This window comes from Temnothorax longispinosus, chromosome 4, assembly GCF_030848805.1.
Source record: "Temnothorax longispinosus isolate EJ_2023e chromosome 4, Tlon_JGU_v1, whole genome shotgun sequence".
NCBI classification, from domain to species: domain Eukaryota; kingdom Metazoa; phylum Arthropoda; class Insecta; order Hymenoptera; family Formicidae; genus Temnothorax; species Temnothorax longispinosus.
In genome coordinates this window covers 1,666,739-1,686,847 of record NC_092361.1, presented here as the reverse complement: position 1 = coordinate 1,686,847, position 20,109 = coordinate 1,666,739, and the positions used below count along the sequence as shown (strand labels likewise).

Below are 20,109 nucleotides of genomic sequence, written 5' to 3'. Positions count from 1 at the left end.
CTTTGAGGCTCAGTATCTTGATTTTTTATACCGGAAGAGGTACTGAAATTTATACCACGCATAAAGCACACCTAAATTAACGTATATTCACAGTTTCAAGATAATCCTAAGAAAATCGATTTTCTCTAGTATAAGGACGAGAGAACGTCCTATTTACTTATTTTATTTTTGGTTACGCATAGTTTATTTTCACACAAATATGGTTATTTATTAATTAACGAAACAAAAGTTTTCAATATATAGTTTACAAGTCAATTGTGAAAAATATCGAACGTCTGCAGTTCTTTAACTTCTCTATGTTCCGCATGAAGAACGTTTGATAATACATATCTCTGTTTATGCGTTACACGCACACACACATTTTGTAACATGCTCCTATATACTACGTTACGTTATAATCACATTATTATAATTTATTTTGCAACTCTGCACAGAAGGCATGTTATGAAAAATTAATTAGCAAACGGGATATACCGATAATGTTTGTGCAACGAGCGAGAAACCGTTTTTTTTTCTTTCTCTCGTTCAATTATTGCATCATATAAAATGCGTTCTACAGAAACCTACTTTCTTTTTATCGTGTCGGTCTATTACCATACACCTATATCGTCAAGCTAGAGATGTCTTGATTTATTTGAAAGTTTAGGTTAGGATCTCAATATATATTTCAGGATTGCAAATCTTTGTCTTATTGTTAGAAAAATACAAAATAAGAGAAGTAAAGGTTATAAAGGTCAGACGCAGATCTCCGTGCGCGTAATATCAGAAATAACTGATTTATTGGTCGTTGTGATTTACATCGATCCGCACGTTTCGGCTCAACTTTGAGCTATCCTCAGCGGTATAAATTAAAATAATATATTAAACGTTTTCCGTACCATATGATATACCGCTGAGGATGGCTCAAAGTTGAGCCGAAATGTACGGATCGATGTAAATCACAACGACCAATAAATCAGTTATTTCTGATATTACTCACGGAGATCTGCGTTTGACTTTTGTAGCCTTTAACTTCCGCTTATTTTAATTTCGAAGGTCCTCATACTATTTTGAAAAATACAAAATTTGATAAATCTAAAAATAGATCCAGCATGTACAATGTACATATAATGCTCTAATATTATAGTCTCTCATCTCTAATAAATATATCTTTCTCTTTTAAATTATTTATAGTATATACATTTACAATCGGCGTTATATATAAAACTTTTCTTTTTTCTCCGCAAAAATATTCCGTTGTCGTGCATATCTCATCTAGCATGACATATATAATTTTACACCCATGGGATATAATTAAATTTATATTATTCATAAGCGATAAGGAAGAAATATATGAGCAAAAATTTAAAATTTTAATCTCATTTTGTATTAAAATAAATGATGATTTATGTGTAACTAGTTAAAAAGCAAAAATCAAAATCGGACATGATTAATGAAACCGATCGGTGTACTTGTGCGCATGCATACGTAATTACGGACCTTGAGTGATTAAGATTTTATGAATGTTTAATTTTAATCACTCGCAATTTGTAATGACTTTAATATTTTTATACGAGAATTTACGACTGTAATTTAGAATGCGCAGAATTAAAACAGTTTTTAATATTTTATGCCTAATGGGCAAAAGTCGAGAGTCGAAAAAATTCATTTATTCAACATGAGGTTGGCTGTAAAGTCCTCAGGGTTAACTCGCAAATTTGTCTTCGTAACACCGTGACTTCTCTTCTATCGGCGAGAAGTGCGCAAGTTCGCCGGCCTCAAGTTCGCCGCGGGATCGCGTCAGAGAGGAAAGTGAGTAAATGGACCGGAATGAGAGCGATTCCGGTTATCTTCGGAAAGAGAGAGAGAGAGAGAGAAAAAAAAGCGTAGTCGCTGTTCCACGTAACAGTTCCCCCAAAGTTACGCAAGTCACGATGCCGGTCAGGCATGTTGGCATATATCGACGACGGTTACAACGGCGGCGGTCAGCGAAAGCGATCTACTCTGCTGGTCCTCTTCGAGAGCTGCTGGGCCGCGGGATGCTGGCCGTTCGCGCGTTATTCCGACGGAAATCGATTTTCCCCACGGCCTTAGAACGGCGATTCTTCATCCCGACCCTCGTATCTCGAGTGATTAGGAAATTCCATCCGCGGCCAGATCCCCTTCCGTCCCAACAAACGTATTCTTGCATGTAAACATTTCTCCTTGTTTTATTTTCTGCTCTCTTTCTCTCATGACGAACGATTCGATATTTTCTAACATACGCAAGTGTCTCTTTCCGATTTTGACAAGTTCTAGATATGTAGTACGACCAGTGAAAACAAGTGTATTTTTTACAAATCTTTTCTCGCATAAGATAAACCTCTTCAGAGAGATCGACTTTGATATTTCTAAGCGAGTCAACATCAGAGCGAAACACTCGAGTACCTTACCGTGCAAGATCTAGTTCACGCCGATTCAAGAAACAATGCCGTATGTTACGTTTCAAATTAAGCCTGTTCTGTATATCTATATACGAACGCGACGTGATTGCACGGCTCTCAACAAATCCCATCTCAAATCCCTTTTCTCGCGCTCCCGTTCTGAAATATTTCGAAGCACTTTGCCGATTTGACGCACGTTCCCTTCGTGACCGGCCTGTCTCGCGCAATATCGCGTTACTGGCTCGTAGATTTGGCAGTGCGAGGTGAGGTTACCCGGGATCTTGCTTACTATGAAAATTAACGTGTACGACGTACGCGCGTCGTTTTCCGTTGAATTTTGTTTTCGTGCCGATATGCTGCGATGGAAGATGACGGGATCGTCGCGACGAACGTGGACAATACGCGGCATTCTTAGCTGTCAATATTTTCGATGACATCATGAATAATGAAATTTTCAATAATTTCAAAGAACAGCGACGCTTTTGTTTGCACGAAACGTCACCGCGTCCACGTGTTTACAATGATCAATGTGAGATATATTCATAAAGGCTCGACCATCTTTACACATGCTAAAACGCGCGTTCGTACACCTGCATTCCTTAGAATCGCATTAATGATATTGACAATCTACTTACGCAGATGACGTTGCATATTTTACATTTCTTTGCATTTTTCCGAAAATTCGCCGAAGTGGTCCACTTTAATGGTCAGAATTTCCTGGTAGTCAAAACAGAGACGTACATATAAAACATATATACACATAATATAATCTAACTATATATTTTCTCTCTCTCTTTCTCTCTCTCATTTCTTAATTAGAGAAGACAGAAAAATTATTAATTTATAATTAATAATTAAAAAAAATTTTATATTGGATATTATCAGACAGAATAAACACGCTCGAAAATGTGAAGCGTTTGTCATATTTTGGCAAATATCATCTCTTGTAGATTTTCGTTAAACAGCTTGTAAAAACTAATGCTCTTTTCCACAAAGAGAAAACTTTTTAATATTATATCTGTGTTTTTTTTTTAAATCCTGATACGATATAGAGTGTACAAATGATTTATTAGCATTTATTTTAGTTATAGATGATTTATTTGCAACTGTTTCTTAATTACTTTATTGTTTTAGTTATTTCTAAGTATTTTATTTTAATGAGAAAAAGTAAACAAGAAATAATTGTTGTTCTCTATAATATTATTTTTATTTTTTTCCGTTTTCATATTTTTCTTGTCTTGATATTTAAATCGAGTTTTTCCTTGATATTTGAATCATTGATCGGACTACGATCTGTTTAACTACACACAACTTACAATTAGTGGATATTTAGCTTCAATCATGACTGTAAAAACTGCTGATTGCTGTCAGTGAGACTACGCATTTATTTTATTTCTCGTACATGATAACTCGCCGATGCTCGATTGCAATAACTCTTGAAGTCATAACGCTAATTTTTTTCTAAATATTTATCCATTTGCTATGTAATCAGTGTATTTTTCATTGAAAGATGCAATCTGCTCTTGGAATTTATTCCAGACGTTACTAATGCGCAGGTAGATAAATGCAAATTTCTCTACGTACATCGACATGCGATACAGAAGAAGTGTGAAAAGCTACTAGAGTGTTTTAATCATATTCTACAATCTCACACTTTATGTCGTCACAATATCATCATTCACATTGAATGCTTATCTGGATATAAAACTAAGTGTTTGGTTGTTACACAGAAAAAAAAAGAAGTGTTAAATTAAAACTCACTCAAATTAACGCATTCATTATTTCGTACATATGCAACAATTGTCTTACAAAAGTTCCAACTTTTTATTTCAACATTTTTTCTTAGTTGAAATATGTAAAGTGACTTTATTCAAGCAAGTTTTCTTCATAAACTAAAGATGTTTTTAAAACAAGAATATTCTTCTTATTTCTGTGTACCAGTAGTTATTTTGCGATGTTTATTTTTAATATAATTCTTTTACAGTTATGGCAAATGGATTCTGATTATTTAAAGAAATAGAAAAGATGGATGAGTTGGACAAATCGGGTATTGCGTTAAAGTCCGTAGATAATTTTTAGATAAGCTAATATTTGTTACTGCTAGAAATCAATAATGCCAATAATATCATTTATTTTTATGCTTTATAAAAAGTTTTATCAATATTTAAAAAATATTATATTATCAATACATTACATTCAGATATATCACATCACATTAAATATTAATTGATATTCAAATATCAATTAAAATATTAAAATATTAATTTGTCAAGACTAAATTTTTATAAAAATGTAAAAATAAAAATGTTATATCAAAATTTTCAAAAAAATTGTTACGGTGGTTTAAAATTTTTCGCATAGAATCTTTATAAATTTCTACTGATGAGAGACATTAAAGAATGGACCGTTTTGTAAAAATTTTAGAACATCAATATCGATTTAAAAAAGTGCGCGAGTTTGATGACTTGGCGTGTACAGTTACTTTCCAATTAAATATGTCCAAGATGAAAAGAAGATATTTTTTTATTTATGAGTTTACACGATGAGCCTTTACATAACATTTGCGTTTTTATTAACGTTAACTTAGTGCTTGTGAATGCTGTTTACTGAGCAAATGTTTGAAAAATATGCACGTACCCTGAATTCTAAGAAACTTTGAATATTTATTTATATCTTTTTTGTAATAAACGAACATGATGAGAATTACTACTTTTGTATTTTATGTATTTTATGTAAGACTAATAGAAAATGTAAGACTTATAGAAAATCACAATTGTGGTTTTATGGATTATGACATCACAAGTTTCATCATATTGACGACAAACGTTTGCTCTATATGTTAAATAATTTGTTTAACGTTGTAAGAAAAAATATAATTAAATCGCTTTAAAATATAATATTTCTCGCACACACACATACAATAAATAAAAAGTATCCTTTTGGACATATTTTATTTAAAGTAAGTAGAAAATTACTTCGTGCAAAGATAGTATAGGACATTACTTTTTCAAATATATACATAAAAAAGTTTAAATTTAATTGTTTCAATTTTTTTATCATATAAAACGAACTAGGAAAATAGTTTTGTGTATAAGAAAATCTCGTTATATGTGCTCTATATTTAAACATGTTGAGAGATCTTGCTTCTATAAACTGCTCGGCGATATACCGTACAGTGCGGTAGCGGTACTTCTTAACTCGGTTAAAATCTTGACATTACCTAGTTTTAGACTATTAAATCTTTTTTTAATAAAACATATAAGTACGCGGTTTTAGAAATCGTTCTTTATCTGTTTAAATGTTTTTGAATTAGAAACGCGTTCGAGAAAAATATTAGAATTTTCAGCGATTTGACATATGCAAAATAGTATTCTTAAAAGATATAAAAGTATTATATATATACCTATTAATTTTTATAGCGTGATTATTTTATGTTCTCGTAAATGAGAACGGTAGTAAAATTATTAAAATATAATAATACATTGAGATTATATAAAGTATTTTTTACACGATTAAACTCTTAATTTTATTATAAATTTCTTAACTAATACTTGCTTGCTATCTAGATTTTTTTAAAGAAAACATTGCATGTGATATTGAAGTAATACGAAAGATCTTTTCTTCTATGTTTTTTCAATTTTTTCTCTTATGTAAGCAAATATAGCAGTTTGTATAATGATATCTCACTGTAATCCTCATAATACAAGAGCATTTATAAATTTTTGTAGATGTAAAAATCTGTATGTATTCTTAAGCATTGAACCATTTAAAATAAATTTTATAAAACATTTTTATAAACATGTTTATAAAAAAGTTTATAAACATGTTTATATCATTTTTATAAACATGGTTGTAAAAATGGAAACATTATTCTACAAAATTGATTTTAAATGGCGTTTTTTTTATAAAATATGCAAAAAATAGTTTTGAAGTTATATGCAAATTGCGAGTACATGCAGATTTACATTTACAAAAAATTAAAAATGTTAAAACAAACAAATATATATATATATATATATATATATATATATATATAGCTTCCTTCGCCAGTAAATAAATTTAAAACAGAAGTCATTTTTGTTCGACCCGACTGGCCAAATAATTAATTTATTTAAAATTCACGTTTCGGCCTTTAGGCCGAATAAATCTTTATAAATGTTGTTTTTGTATTATGAGGATTACGATGAGATATATCATTATGCAAACTGCTATACTTTCTACATTCTCGAATAAAAAGATAGTACAGGTGTATCTTTCGCAAATTATAGTAAGGTAATATCGAAGATCTTTTGCCGTGTACGTTTCTCCGATTATTTATCTTATGTAAAAATACCAAAACGTGTTTAGGAAAATATATTAACAAAATTTGTAAAACAGATTTCAAATTAAAATTTTTAATGAAATACAAAAATATTTTTCAAGTTACATGTGAATTGCGAACACACTTATGTTTATAAACATTTATGAATGCTGTTCTTGCATCATTGCAAGGATTGTTTTGGTGAGATTACACAACTGCTATACTTGCTACAGTCCTGGCTAAAAAGATAGCACAAGTGTATTATCTTTAATTATATTTTTAATTATAATGTTTTTTGATGTTACATTCATAATATCATCAATGTTACGAATGCTGGTTAAAATACTGTGTGCTATTTTTTTGTGTGTTGGTGAGTGTAGACATACATATATTTGTAGAATTATTTTTGTGGTTATACATTTCCACTCCATCGACAGCGATAGCTAATAGTTTTTATAAAGTAGGCCAAATTAAAGTAAAAAATGAATAATTTATTTATTTTGTTTTTATTGATAGAAATTGTTAAGATTTGCGAGTTACATTCGATTATATTTCCTGTATTCTCTTTATGCCATATAAACTATTGAAATAAATTTTTATCTAAGAAATTCTTTTTTTTCCATACAGTTACAATTCGCAGAATTTAATACGTGAATTTTATTTTGAGTTTGCAGGCATTTGCCTTTGTAATAGCTATCAACCTCAAAACGCAGGTGTGAAAGATAATTATTACAAGATAATTGCTATCAATTGCTTAATACATCTTCGTAACAAGATCGCGTACTTCTCATAATATATAATCTTATTCGTGTATTGTATAATTAGAGCTTAATTGTTTATAACGATACTTCCACGTTCCAATCGTGTAGGTAATGAAAATCGTGTAATAAGCGTCGCGCGCTTTTTCGGGCTTTCCGAGAAAAAATGATTAGATATAATCATATATGATTATATCTGGTATATACATATATAATTAGATATAATTGTATATGTTTTTATATGGTGTCATATCTAATTATACATGGTCTCATGTGTAATCAGTGGACCCATATACAACCAGATAGAGCACTATATCTAATTGTATATAAATGTATGTGAAGCCAGATATAATAATATGTGAGTAGTGCACCCTATATATAACTAAGTACAATATAATATTATATACAACTATACAATGCAGTCACATATAGCCAGATGTATTCATGTGACTAATCTGGACCTATATACAGCCAGATATAGCACTATATCTGTATAAATATAGATTCGCAAGTCCAGCCCATATACAATTATATATATTACAATATTATTTCCTTAATCACATACAGCCAACAATATTCATGTGGCTTACTATATATGGTATTACCATATAATAGATTTATTGCCGTTAATGCATGGAATGCACCGCGGCAAATACTCGATCTATGGATGATGCATCCCGTATACCGATGCATATGAATTATTTAAACGGAACGCGGCCGGTTACATATACACTCGGTGGCTGTTTTAAGCCGCGTCTTGCGAGACTTTCACCGTTCGTTTACTTTCACCATTGAAAATTTAGCACCGTCTATTTCGCCCATTCTGAGCAGAGGCGCGTGCGATTAGGCTGTTTTTGTTTCGCAGCGAGAATTCGGTTATATTGCGATCTGGGATAATCAGTAAATTGCTTATCCAACGGGTTTAGAAGCCGGTATTTTTTTTTACCGTTAACCGTCTGAGGTGCTTTTGAATATTTGCACGAGCAGTACGAATTTCTTCAAGTTCTCGATACTTGCCAGGTTATTATAGCGAATTGATGTTTATCACGCTTTGATACCTGCATTAATTACATGCTTTTTCTGTACTACATTGTTACTTGTTACTGTTGTACTTGTCTATCTTTAGAAATTATTATTAATTAAGTTTACGTAATAATTAATTGTATTGGATTGGATTTATGTATAATGTATATGTATATTTTATTAACTAACTTTACGTTAAAAATTCCCTTATATGATTGAGAATCTTGAACGGGTTTCCAAAATTTTAAATGGTAAATTAAATGCGATAAAGATTAAATACTAACGATATAAACTGTTAGAAATTTTAGGTGTTATTATTAAAAATTATTAAAAATTAATTGCTGCACAACGAAATCTGCACGATACTATATGCGACTAAAGTGTAGGTATATTGTAATAAAATAGAAAGACAAATCTTACAAAAGATAACAGATTAAAGAACATTGTAGTTTTTACTTCATAGAATTTCATAAACATTTTACAACTCAATGATATTGGAGCTCAATGACTTATCTATAAGAATTACTTATAGATAAGTCATTGATCTTAATATTATTATTTTTCTACCAATTTTTTCATTTAACATTAAACTAGAAATTAAAAATTGATATCAATAATTTTTTCTTTATAACAATCTTCTTATTTTTAAATAGGTACAAGACACGTTTAGATACAATTAAACAGTAATTAGATAATTTTTTGCTGAGATTTTGTTAGTCTCTTTTCTATTTCTATCTCTAAAAAAAAGATACCTATAAATATTTTCTATTATCAACAGTGTGTTAATCTTAACATTCATTACCTGATATTGGTATATATGTAACCATGTTTCTTTTTGCTTGCTTTTGCGCAAGCTACAGTCGATCACCTGACCTACAGATGATCCAAAAGAAAATTTAAAATAAATATCAGCAGCAGTTCAATGTCCAAGAAGAATATTTTAAGTGGTGGTTTTTACACTATGACGTGTAAGACTATTTCGAAATACTGTTTTAAATATTAAATTTGATTTGACAGTGTTGTAATATTGCAATAAGATATTTATATAGAATGTGTCAAAAAACATGGTTTAATCTAAAAAAAGATGATTTTTTTATTTTATTTATTTTTTATTTAAACAGCAGCTATTTTTATATTATATTGATAAGAGGAAACTATAAAAATACAGATTTCTTTGCAACCATTTACAATTTGTTGAAGACCATATACGTTATCTTATTTTATTATTTATTATTTATGCAAAAGATATGACGAAGGAAAATTTTGAGTTTTATATTAAACGTTGCTTCTTATGTGTGTGTGTGTGTGTGTGTGTGTGTGTGCATGTGTGTGTAAAAAAATAAAATTAATATAGTTTATTCTTAGTATAATTAATTCTGAAAATTATTATATGTATATATTATGTAGTTTATCACAACGAATATGTTTATGGAAGTATTAAAATATCTAACAGAATATATAAAATAAAAACAGATTGCCTGATTGTCGGAAACAGGATTATAGATAAAACTAAAAGATTTTTTAATCCTAAAAATTTAATGATGTAAAGTAATAATAAATAAATATGTATGTTCCAAACATACAGTAAATATGTAAATCCTTACTTTAAATTAATAAATTGATAAATTTTTTGTCTTTGCCTTATTCGGATTTTGTATTGCACCATCGTTGTTGCTTAGTCAAAATTATAATAACCATGATTTCATTAAATATTCCTTTTTATACAAAATAAATATTTTTTTTTATTCTTTTGATATGAAACGCGGCAAGAGTTCGATACGTTACTACTCTATTTTTGAAAGAGGGAGAAAGGGAGACATGAGCAAACGCAGATTTAATTCTTACGCGGTCTATATATAAATATTAATAAAAATCACTCCTTTAAAAGCCACCTCTTTCGAAAGAAATGTATAATCTATAAAAAAATGAGCTTCGGTTCGGTTCCTAACTGGAAAGTTCATTTTTTTGGCAATTCCGCTTCAGTTCGGTTCCTAACTGGAAAGATCATTTTGGCAATTTCGTTACACAGTCTGTTTTCGCTCTTCGATAAACTAGCAAACTTACACGAAGTGTAAGTATAATATACACATTCACACATGTACACCCGTTCATACATATAATATACATACATAGAAAGTGCATATTCATTTATACGCGTAAAAAAACTTCGCCGCGAAGCACCCAGAAGGAACACCAAAAGACCAGACTTTCAGAAATTCCGGTAGGCGTTCAACGCGCTCCTCCTCTCATTTTTCATTTCTTCTAATATCTTCTATCTATTTAACGGACTACTTTTATTCGATCACGCCATATGAGGATAGCGACTGTAGTGGTGCAATGTGGCGAAGTGCTCTAAATGATTCGCAGTGTAATGTACGCTCGATACACGATTGAAGTCTCTTTGAATTGGGGGCGGGGCTTCTTATATTATTCATCAAAGCCTCGATTGTCGATGAACACGCGATTTCTGAGGCCGCTGTCCGAGATGTAGCCGGTGGCCATTTTGTATTGATTTGCGTATATCACGCCCTTTTCGTTGCCGTTCTCCTTGATGCCATTTCTGTGCTCATTCTGTTCTTTCTTATCGTCCTTTTGCATGCCCGACGCGTCCTTCAAACGCTTCTTCTTGTACGCTTCGTTGTAGAAGTTGCGGAAGAGGAAATAAAACATAACGGCGTGCATGCCGATCCACCAAACGAAAGCCTTCGGGTAATTGCAATCGATGAAAAGCAGCTGGAACGCATGGACCATCACGAGGACGAACTGGACCATTTGTAAGGTGGTCAGATATTTCTTCCACCACAGATATGGCTGTATTTGCGGCCCAAGCGCTGCCAGGAGATAGTACGAGTACATTATAATGTGTACGAAGGTGTTCAGAAAACCAAAGAAGGTGCTGTGGCCACCTACAAGAAATAAAAATCATCAGTATTATATACAGGTTGCGTTTTATCAATTAACAGATGAATATGTAATATCTTATAAAATCCGTCGCAAGTTGATCCACACAGAAAACTCGAGCTATATAATTGTTATTATGTTATAATTATAAAAAAAAAAAAAATAAAAAGCAAATTTTAAATATACTAAACATATAAAAAGCTTTCTGATGGGTTAATTATCACAACACAAGTATCAAACTAATCTCGCTAAATTTGAATTCACATTTTGCATATTTGCGAAATAAAATGTGTAAATATTTTATATCGAGAGATAGTAAAAGCCCATATATATAGACTCGAATTTCAAGAAGATTGATATTAATCGATTGCGCTCTGCTAATGAAAGATAGAGATTGTATGCTTACCGGGGGTGAATTTAACTCCGAACCAAACAGACATGGGCATGCAGCCGTGATGGATGACATGGAGAGTGGTAATGTGATCGTTCTTCTTTCTCAACACAAAGAAGATCGTGTCCGTGAACTCCATGAACTTTGAGATGTAGTACCACCAGGAACCTCGTGCCATTCGCAGCGCCATCGGATCGTTTGAGTAATCGACCGGCTGACACCTGAAGGAGTAATGTCCTCCCCAGCCTCCGGCCAGACTCTACGAACACGAGAGAAAAAGGATAAGGTTATATCGATGAGTTTCTTCTGCATTTTGTACAGAGCCGCTTGGCAACTTACCTCGTTGAACAACCACGTGGAGAATATCACTTGAAAGAGATTGTACCATATCATCACTTTTCTGAGATCAAAGGGTTTTCGATTCTCCATCAGTTTCGGTCCCAAGACCTTAACGAAATAGGCATAGAACAAGCAGATCGCCAATGTGGGAAACGGGCCGCTCATCATCGACCAATCGTTGACCCTCGGATCGCTTTTATTGTCCATCAGGTCTCGGTAACCATCGTAAATCAATCGCACTAATTGCGCCATCTATAATCAAAGTGATATTTTTGTCACTATTGTGTTACTTCTTATTAAGGCGAAGTCGTTTATGATCATAGTATAATGCGCTTTATGCCGTTCTGTCTCGTTATAAAACTGATGAGGTTTTATGGTAGAGGAAAACAGTGTCGTTATGGTTTAATTGATATTATTATATAAAAGTCTACTGATTATTATAGATATCGTTATGGTTATATTTGTTGCTTGAGCAACGCGATTTATAATAAGTGTACGGTTTAAGTAACACTTGTTGCAAAACTAGGAAATGTAGAAGTCGTCAGGATCATACTTCTTTATATTATGTAATTGATTATCATCGATAAGCTTGTCAAGTTTGATGTCTACTATGGGATTATGGCACAGACAATTAGAAGAGATCTAAAGTGTGATGTCTACTATGAGTTTATGGCACAGACAATTAGAAGAGATCTAAAGTGTTTATTTTGAATGTTACGTTAGAATACCGGTCGTAGCCTAATAAATTAAAGTAAGGATCTAAATATAACAAATATTGCTGCATACATCTAATTTTAAATTAAGAAAAAAAAATGTTTAAATTATATTAAACCAGAATAAGAGAGAGCATCCGCGTGCTCGCAATTATTTCAATTAGATCCTGCTTTTCAATCTTGTATCGGCCGCACTTAATAATAAAAAAAGATATGAATATGTTGAAAATTTTTTCAAAGACAGACACTTAATGAAATAGAATTTTCTAAAATCAGTTACATTTGAAACGTTGAGAATCCTGATAAAAGCAGTTCTTCCTCTTCTGTTTATAATGTTTATATCATAAATGGGAACATGGTTACTCAGAAAGAACAGTGACTCAGAACTCAGAATTAACTGTACATTGTTATCGCGATTTTTATTTCTTAAAGTATTCTCACGAGATAGGCCGTGAAGCGCGCAACGAGAACAAAGGGAACAGATGGTGCACCACAACGCACTCGCTTGATTTGAATCGCGAGGCACGCGACTCGATCTCGATCTTCGGCACGCTCAACGCAAAGTTTCGAGGATTTATGGATTGCCACGTTTCGCCTTGGAAGGTTAAACCACCTCTCCTTTCACCTGATTAAAGCAGATCAGAAACTAACTAGTGATCTAAATGGTTTATCCAGGAGTGCGGAAACCCGCCTTGCCACTGCTCTCCCCGCTTGTCTTCGCGACTTTGCTCTTATCGGTAGCTAATACGGATCTTATTTTTCAACCTTGAGAAAATGTTAACGTAAAAGGCGGCGTTGGATTTCGCCTGGCTTTTGTAATTCGTCGCGATAGTTGTGAAGATAAATTCTGCAAAACGTGACTTTTTTTTGTTTAAATGTTCCCGAAGTTGCCATAAATCCCGTGTAGGAGGGATGTAAAAGATTCTGTTATTTTTGCAGAAAATTATTGCGTGGAAGTAAAAGGAAAAATACTTATTTGCACCGGAAAAAGAGACAGAAAAATGTGCCTGGAAAAATAATTGCGTAGAAGTCGAAGGAGCTTCATTATCTTCATTTTTTTTATTACGTAATAAAAAATGATGACAATTCACTTTGCAACATATCAGATTTTACCGTTTCGACATTCATTATTTTGCAATATAGTATTTCAAAGTAATCGTCGCGAATAATTTTATTTAATTAACATTATTATATGCCTAGCACGCAATTTCATATGTTTTGTGCAGAAAATTGCACTATGATGTATGTAAATGATTCTATCTCATCAAATGTGGTACACAATGTTCATAGTGGGTGATACTTTTGACGCATTAAATATGTCAATATTTGACTTTCGTCTCTATGACATAAAAGCTGCGACTAAACATATATGTTCCTACAGTAGCAATGTTGGGACAGGCATTGATCATCTGTTTGCGTTTTAGTAATATTTTTCAAGATATATCAAATAGATATTCTACTAATTACAAGTTCTTTAAGCAACCTAGAATGGAATAGATCTTCTTTCGATGAAAATATCGAGACGTCAGAGGTCTTTGAGTATTTAGCGGGTGAAGATAAAGGATTTTTTTCTATGTTCGAGAATAATTCAGTTAAACAAATGGAATTTAATCTTAGTTTTTTATCATAAGAATAAGTCGCTTTAAAAATTGAAAAATTGTACTTAAATAATGAACTTTGTCGAGCTTTGTCACTTCTCTGTAGTAATACCACAGCACTGCGAAAAAATAATTTTGAGTGGCAAATTATAGCCATAACACTAAAGATTTAATGTTTACTGAGAAAGATAATTTTTTTTACTGTTGCAACTTTATTGTAACAAGATAAGAAAGTTGGTGGACGGAAATTGTCAAATATATTTGCAAGCCATATTTTTTTGCGATTTAGCAATTTGGTGCAGAACGAATGGCTGGTGCATTTTATTTCGAAACCAGTCGATCTAGTTCCCTTTGCCGATTCGATTCCGTCACGTCTTAAACAGCATAGCGTGTACTTGCACTGCTCCCGGTTAATTGAGGTGCTCTTCTCTCAATCGAGGGGAGCCAGAGACGCGAAAACGGCCCGTTCGGCGTTCCCGTGACTTCGCGATTCCCGACTTCCTCGAAAACAAAACCCATTATTCTGGACAAAAAAAACGACTAACAACAGCGCCGCGCGTGACTCGCACAAGTCCGCGGTCGCGGATTTCGCAACCCGTGTGCTCGCAGCAGAAAGGAAAAGTCGCCGTCTCGTTAAAGCGTCTCTACATGCGACTAAGAACTCGTTTCTCGCCGCGGAAAAATGCGGTCCCTTACACGCGTTCGCAGTCGTATCGATACTCGTCTCGCAATCCTGCTCGCTCCTTCGTTCCGCCGCGTTAATAGAGTCGACCTGCACTTGCAGCAATACGGCGACTCTACTGCGAACGTATTTTTAAAGATGCGTAACATTTAGACCCGAACGTTCAATATAGTATATGTCGACGATGGCGACGAGGGAGCTTATCTCTAATCATACGTAGTGTGCTCGATGCGTCAAGCGGAGACTGACTCTCCAGTCGAGAGATTAAAATGATCCTTTCCTTAAGATGTTACGATATTTAACCATAATCAATCATGAGCGCAGATGATTTCTTTTTTATATCTCGTAAATGTATTATCGAATAGATATGCGTGTGTTGCACAAAGTCGCTGCAGTGACATGCGTTAACGCAATTGGGACAGTTTTTATTATCACATCGCGCATAAAGTGATTTTCGTGCAACTTATACGATCTTACTTTCTTCGTGAGTGTAATATTAACGAATTTTCTTGATTTCGTTGTATAAGTGATCTAATGTAAGAAATAGTACCGTTGCCATCGTTAACCCGCTCGTCGTAAAATACTTTGATTCGCAAAACGTCTCGGAAACGTTTTCCGCGATCGAACGTTACGGCCAATTTTCTGGACAATTATCCTAAAACCGTGTTTGTTTGATTGTACGAATAATTTTTATCTCATCGCAAGTCAGCGAGACGCGTAATATAGAATTTGCAAACGTGTTTCGACATACGGTCGTAAATCATGTCGAAAAATACGGTAATTATCATGGAATTTCCATGACATCGTCATCGACGACTGCATCCTTCTTGAACGCGCACGTGCCGGATGAGAATTTTCTTCTCCGTCATTCACAGGAAGTTTTCTTGAATTCACATCTCGTGCAGTGTAAATTGTCCCCCGGGTATTTTTGCCGAGCAATGACGCGAACTTTGACTTTTGAACGAAAAAAAAAAGAAAAGGAAGTGAATAATGGATTTGTGATATAAAGCTCGGCGTTCGGCTCGTGAGGCAATCACGAGCTAAGCCTGCTATTTGCTTGACGAGTCAGGCGCATCCTCCCGCATGTATTTGATAACGAAAGTGAGCTGCGACACCTTTGAGCTGTTCTTACGGCATGCGCCCACGATGTCGGGTAACGTGCGTGATCGCGTGCCTGCGTATGTTCATACGGGCACACGTATTTTAATTCGCTTTTAATTAATGCGCAACGTATTTATGTCTGTGCAACGGAATTCGCCCGACCTTAAGGAACGAAGAAAAATATTTTCTCAAGCGCGCTAATGTGCCGTAGAAGAAATCTGTGAAGGACGAACGAGTTCTGTGTTGGCGTGCAGAACAAAGTGCGATATTTCCGAGATCAAAAGTCGAGAGTTTTCCGGAAGAAACTGAAAAATATGTACATCTGCAACTTGATTTGGAGGGAAGTCGTTTTGTGCGTGATATCTAAGAAAATTAAATATAATTATTAATTATGTTTAATTAAATAATTATTAATATAATTATTAATTATATTTAATTAAAATATTATTGTTAAGAAATTAATTAGCGACGTGTGACGAAGATGAATCGTCAATCGATATGCTAAAAATAAAAAGTAAATAGATCATTAATATTTATTAGCTTGAAGATATTTATGAATTAATAATGTCTACAATGTAAGTAGTATACATTTTGTTTGTCTGCTTTACTAAAAATAAATTTTGGCAGCTCTTAAAATGTATATTAAATTATTGTTCTTAATTAAACGCCTCTCGATATTTTTAATCATATGTTTTTACCTTAAACGGTCAATATATATCTGACATAAATATTTAACATACAATTTTAATCACGTTTTTTCACTATTTGAGATTACGTATAAATTAATTTATGAGTTTAGACAAACAAGAAAATATTGATTCAGAAAAATATGAATGAAATTCTTAGGAGATAAATTATAGTTATACAACTAATTATATTGAAATTAAGTGTAAGTACGCTAATATGACATGAACGACGTTAGAAATTCATTGAGTATTATGCTCGTTTTTGTTACTTATTTTTTATTATATACGCAATTCCATATAATTGAAGATCATATTTATATATGATATATTTATAATGTTAGTGTTTATAATTTTTTGCGAATGTATATATTTATTATATGTATCATCCAGCAAAAATGGATCTACATTGACTAAATTCTAACGTTTCACAGAAAACTCATATTGTTTTTTGAATTACGATGCCTCCGTTTTCTTCTTTTTACATCATAAATGTAAAATTTTTATATTGACTAAATCTCTTTGTATATTTAGTTTTGAAATATGTGATTTATGGTGATAAGCGTGTTAACTTTGTCAATAAAAAAATAATTTTTTTTTATAAATTTACAAATAAAACATTTTTTTTAGTAGAGCTCGAAATAAGAATATTACATTTAGATTTGTAAAAATGTAATTCTCTGACTAAAAATGCAACTTTTTCCAAGTATATTTATTAATCCGCTTTTTAATCTGCTTTTTATTATGCATTTTGTACGTGTATACATGAAACAGAAAACAGTCTGTACACCATAAAATCGGTGATCGTTACGGTATGTGCACTCAACATATTAATAATACAGCCAAGAATAATTCACTATCTATCTGCATAACTCGAATGTCACATATGACAAATTGAAACGCACATATTCATTTATTTCATTTCATATCAACATTGTATCGATATCTTGTTAAAAAAAAAAATCTTTCGTAAAGTATGTTTTTTTCAATTTATGAAAAAAAGCATAAATATTCGTAATCGTGCTTATGATCTACCACACGCGGAATATACCGACAATCATTAACTTGTTTAAATGCAGAATCTAAACTTGAATATTTCTCGTGATAAAGAATTGTGTAACTGCGCCGTGTGATAACAACAGTTCGCACACGGAGCACGTAAATCGTGCTATACTCACTGTGTCACTCTTCGTGTGGTTTTATCGTTGCGAAATCCTCTCGGTGCGAAACAAGCGCGTGCAGAAGTTTCACTGAAGAGACGGTGCTGAATTCGCGAGTGTGACCGTGGTACCACCGTGGTGACGTATCCGAAAAGGGAAGAGAGAAAAAGAAGAAAGGACAAAGTATAAGGTAATTAGATCGTGGCACGAGCACGGGTGTGAGACACCTCTTCCGCGAGGCATCAGTCGACAAACTGAGGCCGCACCGCTATCACGGGGCCTTATATCGTCTCTCATCGAACACCTCCACGAGCGTGTCGTAGGTTACGTTTTTTTAATCCATCGCGCTTTCTTACTATCATTCTCGTGGAAGAGTAGATGAGAATGAAGATGCTTCGTTCGTTCATGCGGTTTTATTACTCCGTTGAAGGTGATTCTCGTCAAAACTCGCCCTGAATCGACGATGCAATCATAGCTGTGATACGAAGAATATGAGAGTGTCGGCGAAGGTCTGTGACTTGACGAATTTATTTGGCGACGTGTAAAATTGACAATCGTAGTAATTAAATTAAAGTTTACTTTCATTTGCATTACAAACAAGATATATGTATATCGAAATTGAAAGTAATAACAGACCTACATTTATATATATTTTACAGTTTCGTGATCTTTAATATCGATTTGTTACAAGAAAATTCTGATCGAAATTGGAGTAATATATATGTGTACTAATTTATTGTTGTTTTTTGTAATTCAATTTGCTTTCAAGAGAAGGTACTTTGTAAAAAAATTTTACTTGGCTCATTACCGATTGATTCTGCATAAAATATCATTCTTCTCATGTATATGACCGGTTACTAATTTAATGGAAAATAAATTATTTCGGAATTCTTTCTTTTTAAAATGTATATTCATACGATTGAAGAAAAATACATATTTGTATACGTAAAAATATATGTATATTTGTAAACCTGGTGACAATAAAAATTTGTGCGCAATACGAAGTATAAAGGAAATTGTTTTTATGCCCGTGAATTCTATCAGTCTATTGTGTCGGTGTGTAGAATTGTGTATTATAAATACATTCTATTGTGTTAGCCTTTGAGAATGTTTAGAATATTGTTTACAATGTACTTAATCTACTAAGTCTATTCTGTAGTTATTACGGAGAATATTTGCGTGACTCTGAATCTAATTATCTCATTCTTGATATGGCTTTGCGCAGCAGAAAACTATATTCGAACAAACAAAGTTTATGATGGAGCATTGATGAAATTTTGATGCAAATATCCTATTTGTATCATCGATAATATTTAAAAATATTTAATTATATTGTCGACATAATTAATCTTTTAAATGTAAGATATATGTTCGAGTTAAAAATACTTATACTTATTTATTTTGCGTGAAGTATATTTTAAGAAAAAAATTAATTTTAAACTATTTAATTAAATTATTTTTTAAAAATAATTTTAGTTAAATACATAAATGTTGTACATACATATAACATGCATTAACATGCATATATAATAGGCATTAATAATTTGTATAATTTGAATAAAATTTTAAATTCATTTGCTGAACAATATTAGTTTTATGATTTTTATATAAAAATTGGCGAATAAATTTAATTATTTTTGAGCAAATTGCTTTGTATTTACGTATTATACTTGATTTTGCGCATAATACTTGCTTTTGGTGACTTTTTTTTAGGACCAAGTGACCAAGCGCTTTTTGCGTGCAATTTTGCATACTTATCAAGGATGATTGCCCAATTTTTTTCGAAAACAAGTCATGATATGCATACAATACGTCTAATAGAATTCCCGCAGACTAAATTCTCTTATTTTTTATTCTTTACAAATGCTATTAATGATCTTTCGTAAAGATTGTATCAATGCACAATTTATTCTTTACGTGCTGACAATAAAAATAAGTATATAAAGTGACATTGAATTCGTTCCATCGTGATTTATGCACTATTTATCCGGCGAACGTATTCAATTACGGTTAAATTAGAATATGATGCAATACTTTAACTTGGAATAGTACCATTTA

General features: G+C 32.5%; 2 protein-coding genes across 2 annotated transcripts in view; one reads left to right on the top strand and one right to left on the bottom strand.

Moving 5' to 3' along the window:
* Sit (stuck in traffic) overlaps positions 1 to 20,109 on the top strand; it is a 125,426-nt gene that overhangs the window by 23,957 nt on the left and 81,360 nt on the right. The gene's annotated exons all lie outside the window — the stretch shown is intronic.
* LOC139811194 (very long chain fatty acid elongase AAEL008004) lies at positions 9,552 to 18,319 on the bottom strand. Its single transcript, XM_071775315.1, has 4 exons — positions 18,070 to 18,319; positions 12,115 to 12,366; positions 11,791 to 12,034; positions 9,552 to 11,389 (listed from the first exon to the last, which is right to left on the bottom strand). Exons 2-4 carry the CDS (start codon positions 12,364 to 12,366, stop codon positions 10,911 to 10,913), a joined length of 975 nt encoding a protein of 324 aa, XP_071631416.1. The 5' UTR covers positions 18,070 to 18,319; the 3' UTR covers positions 9,552 to 10,910.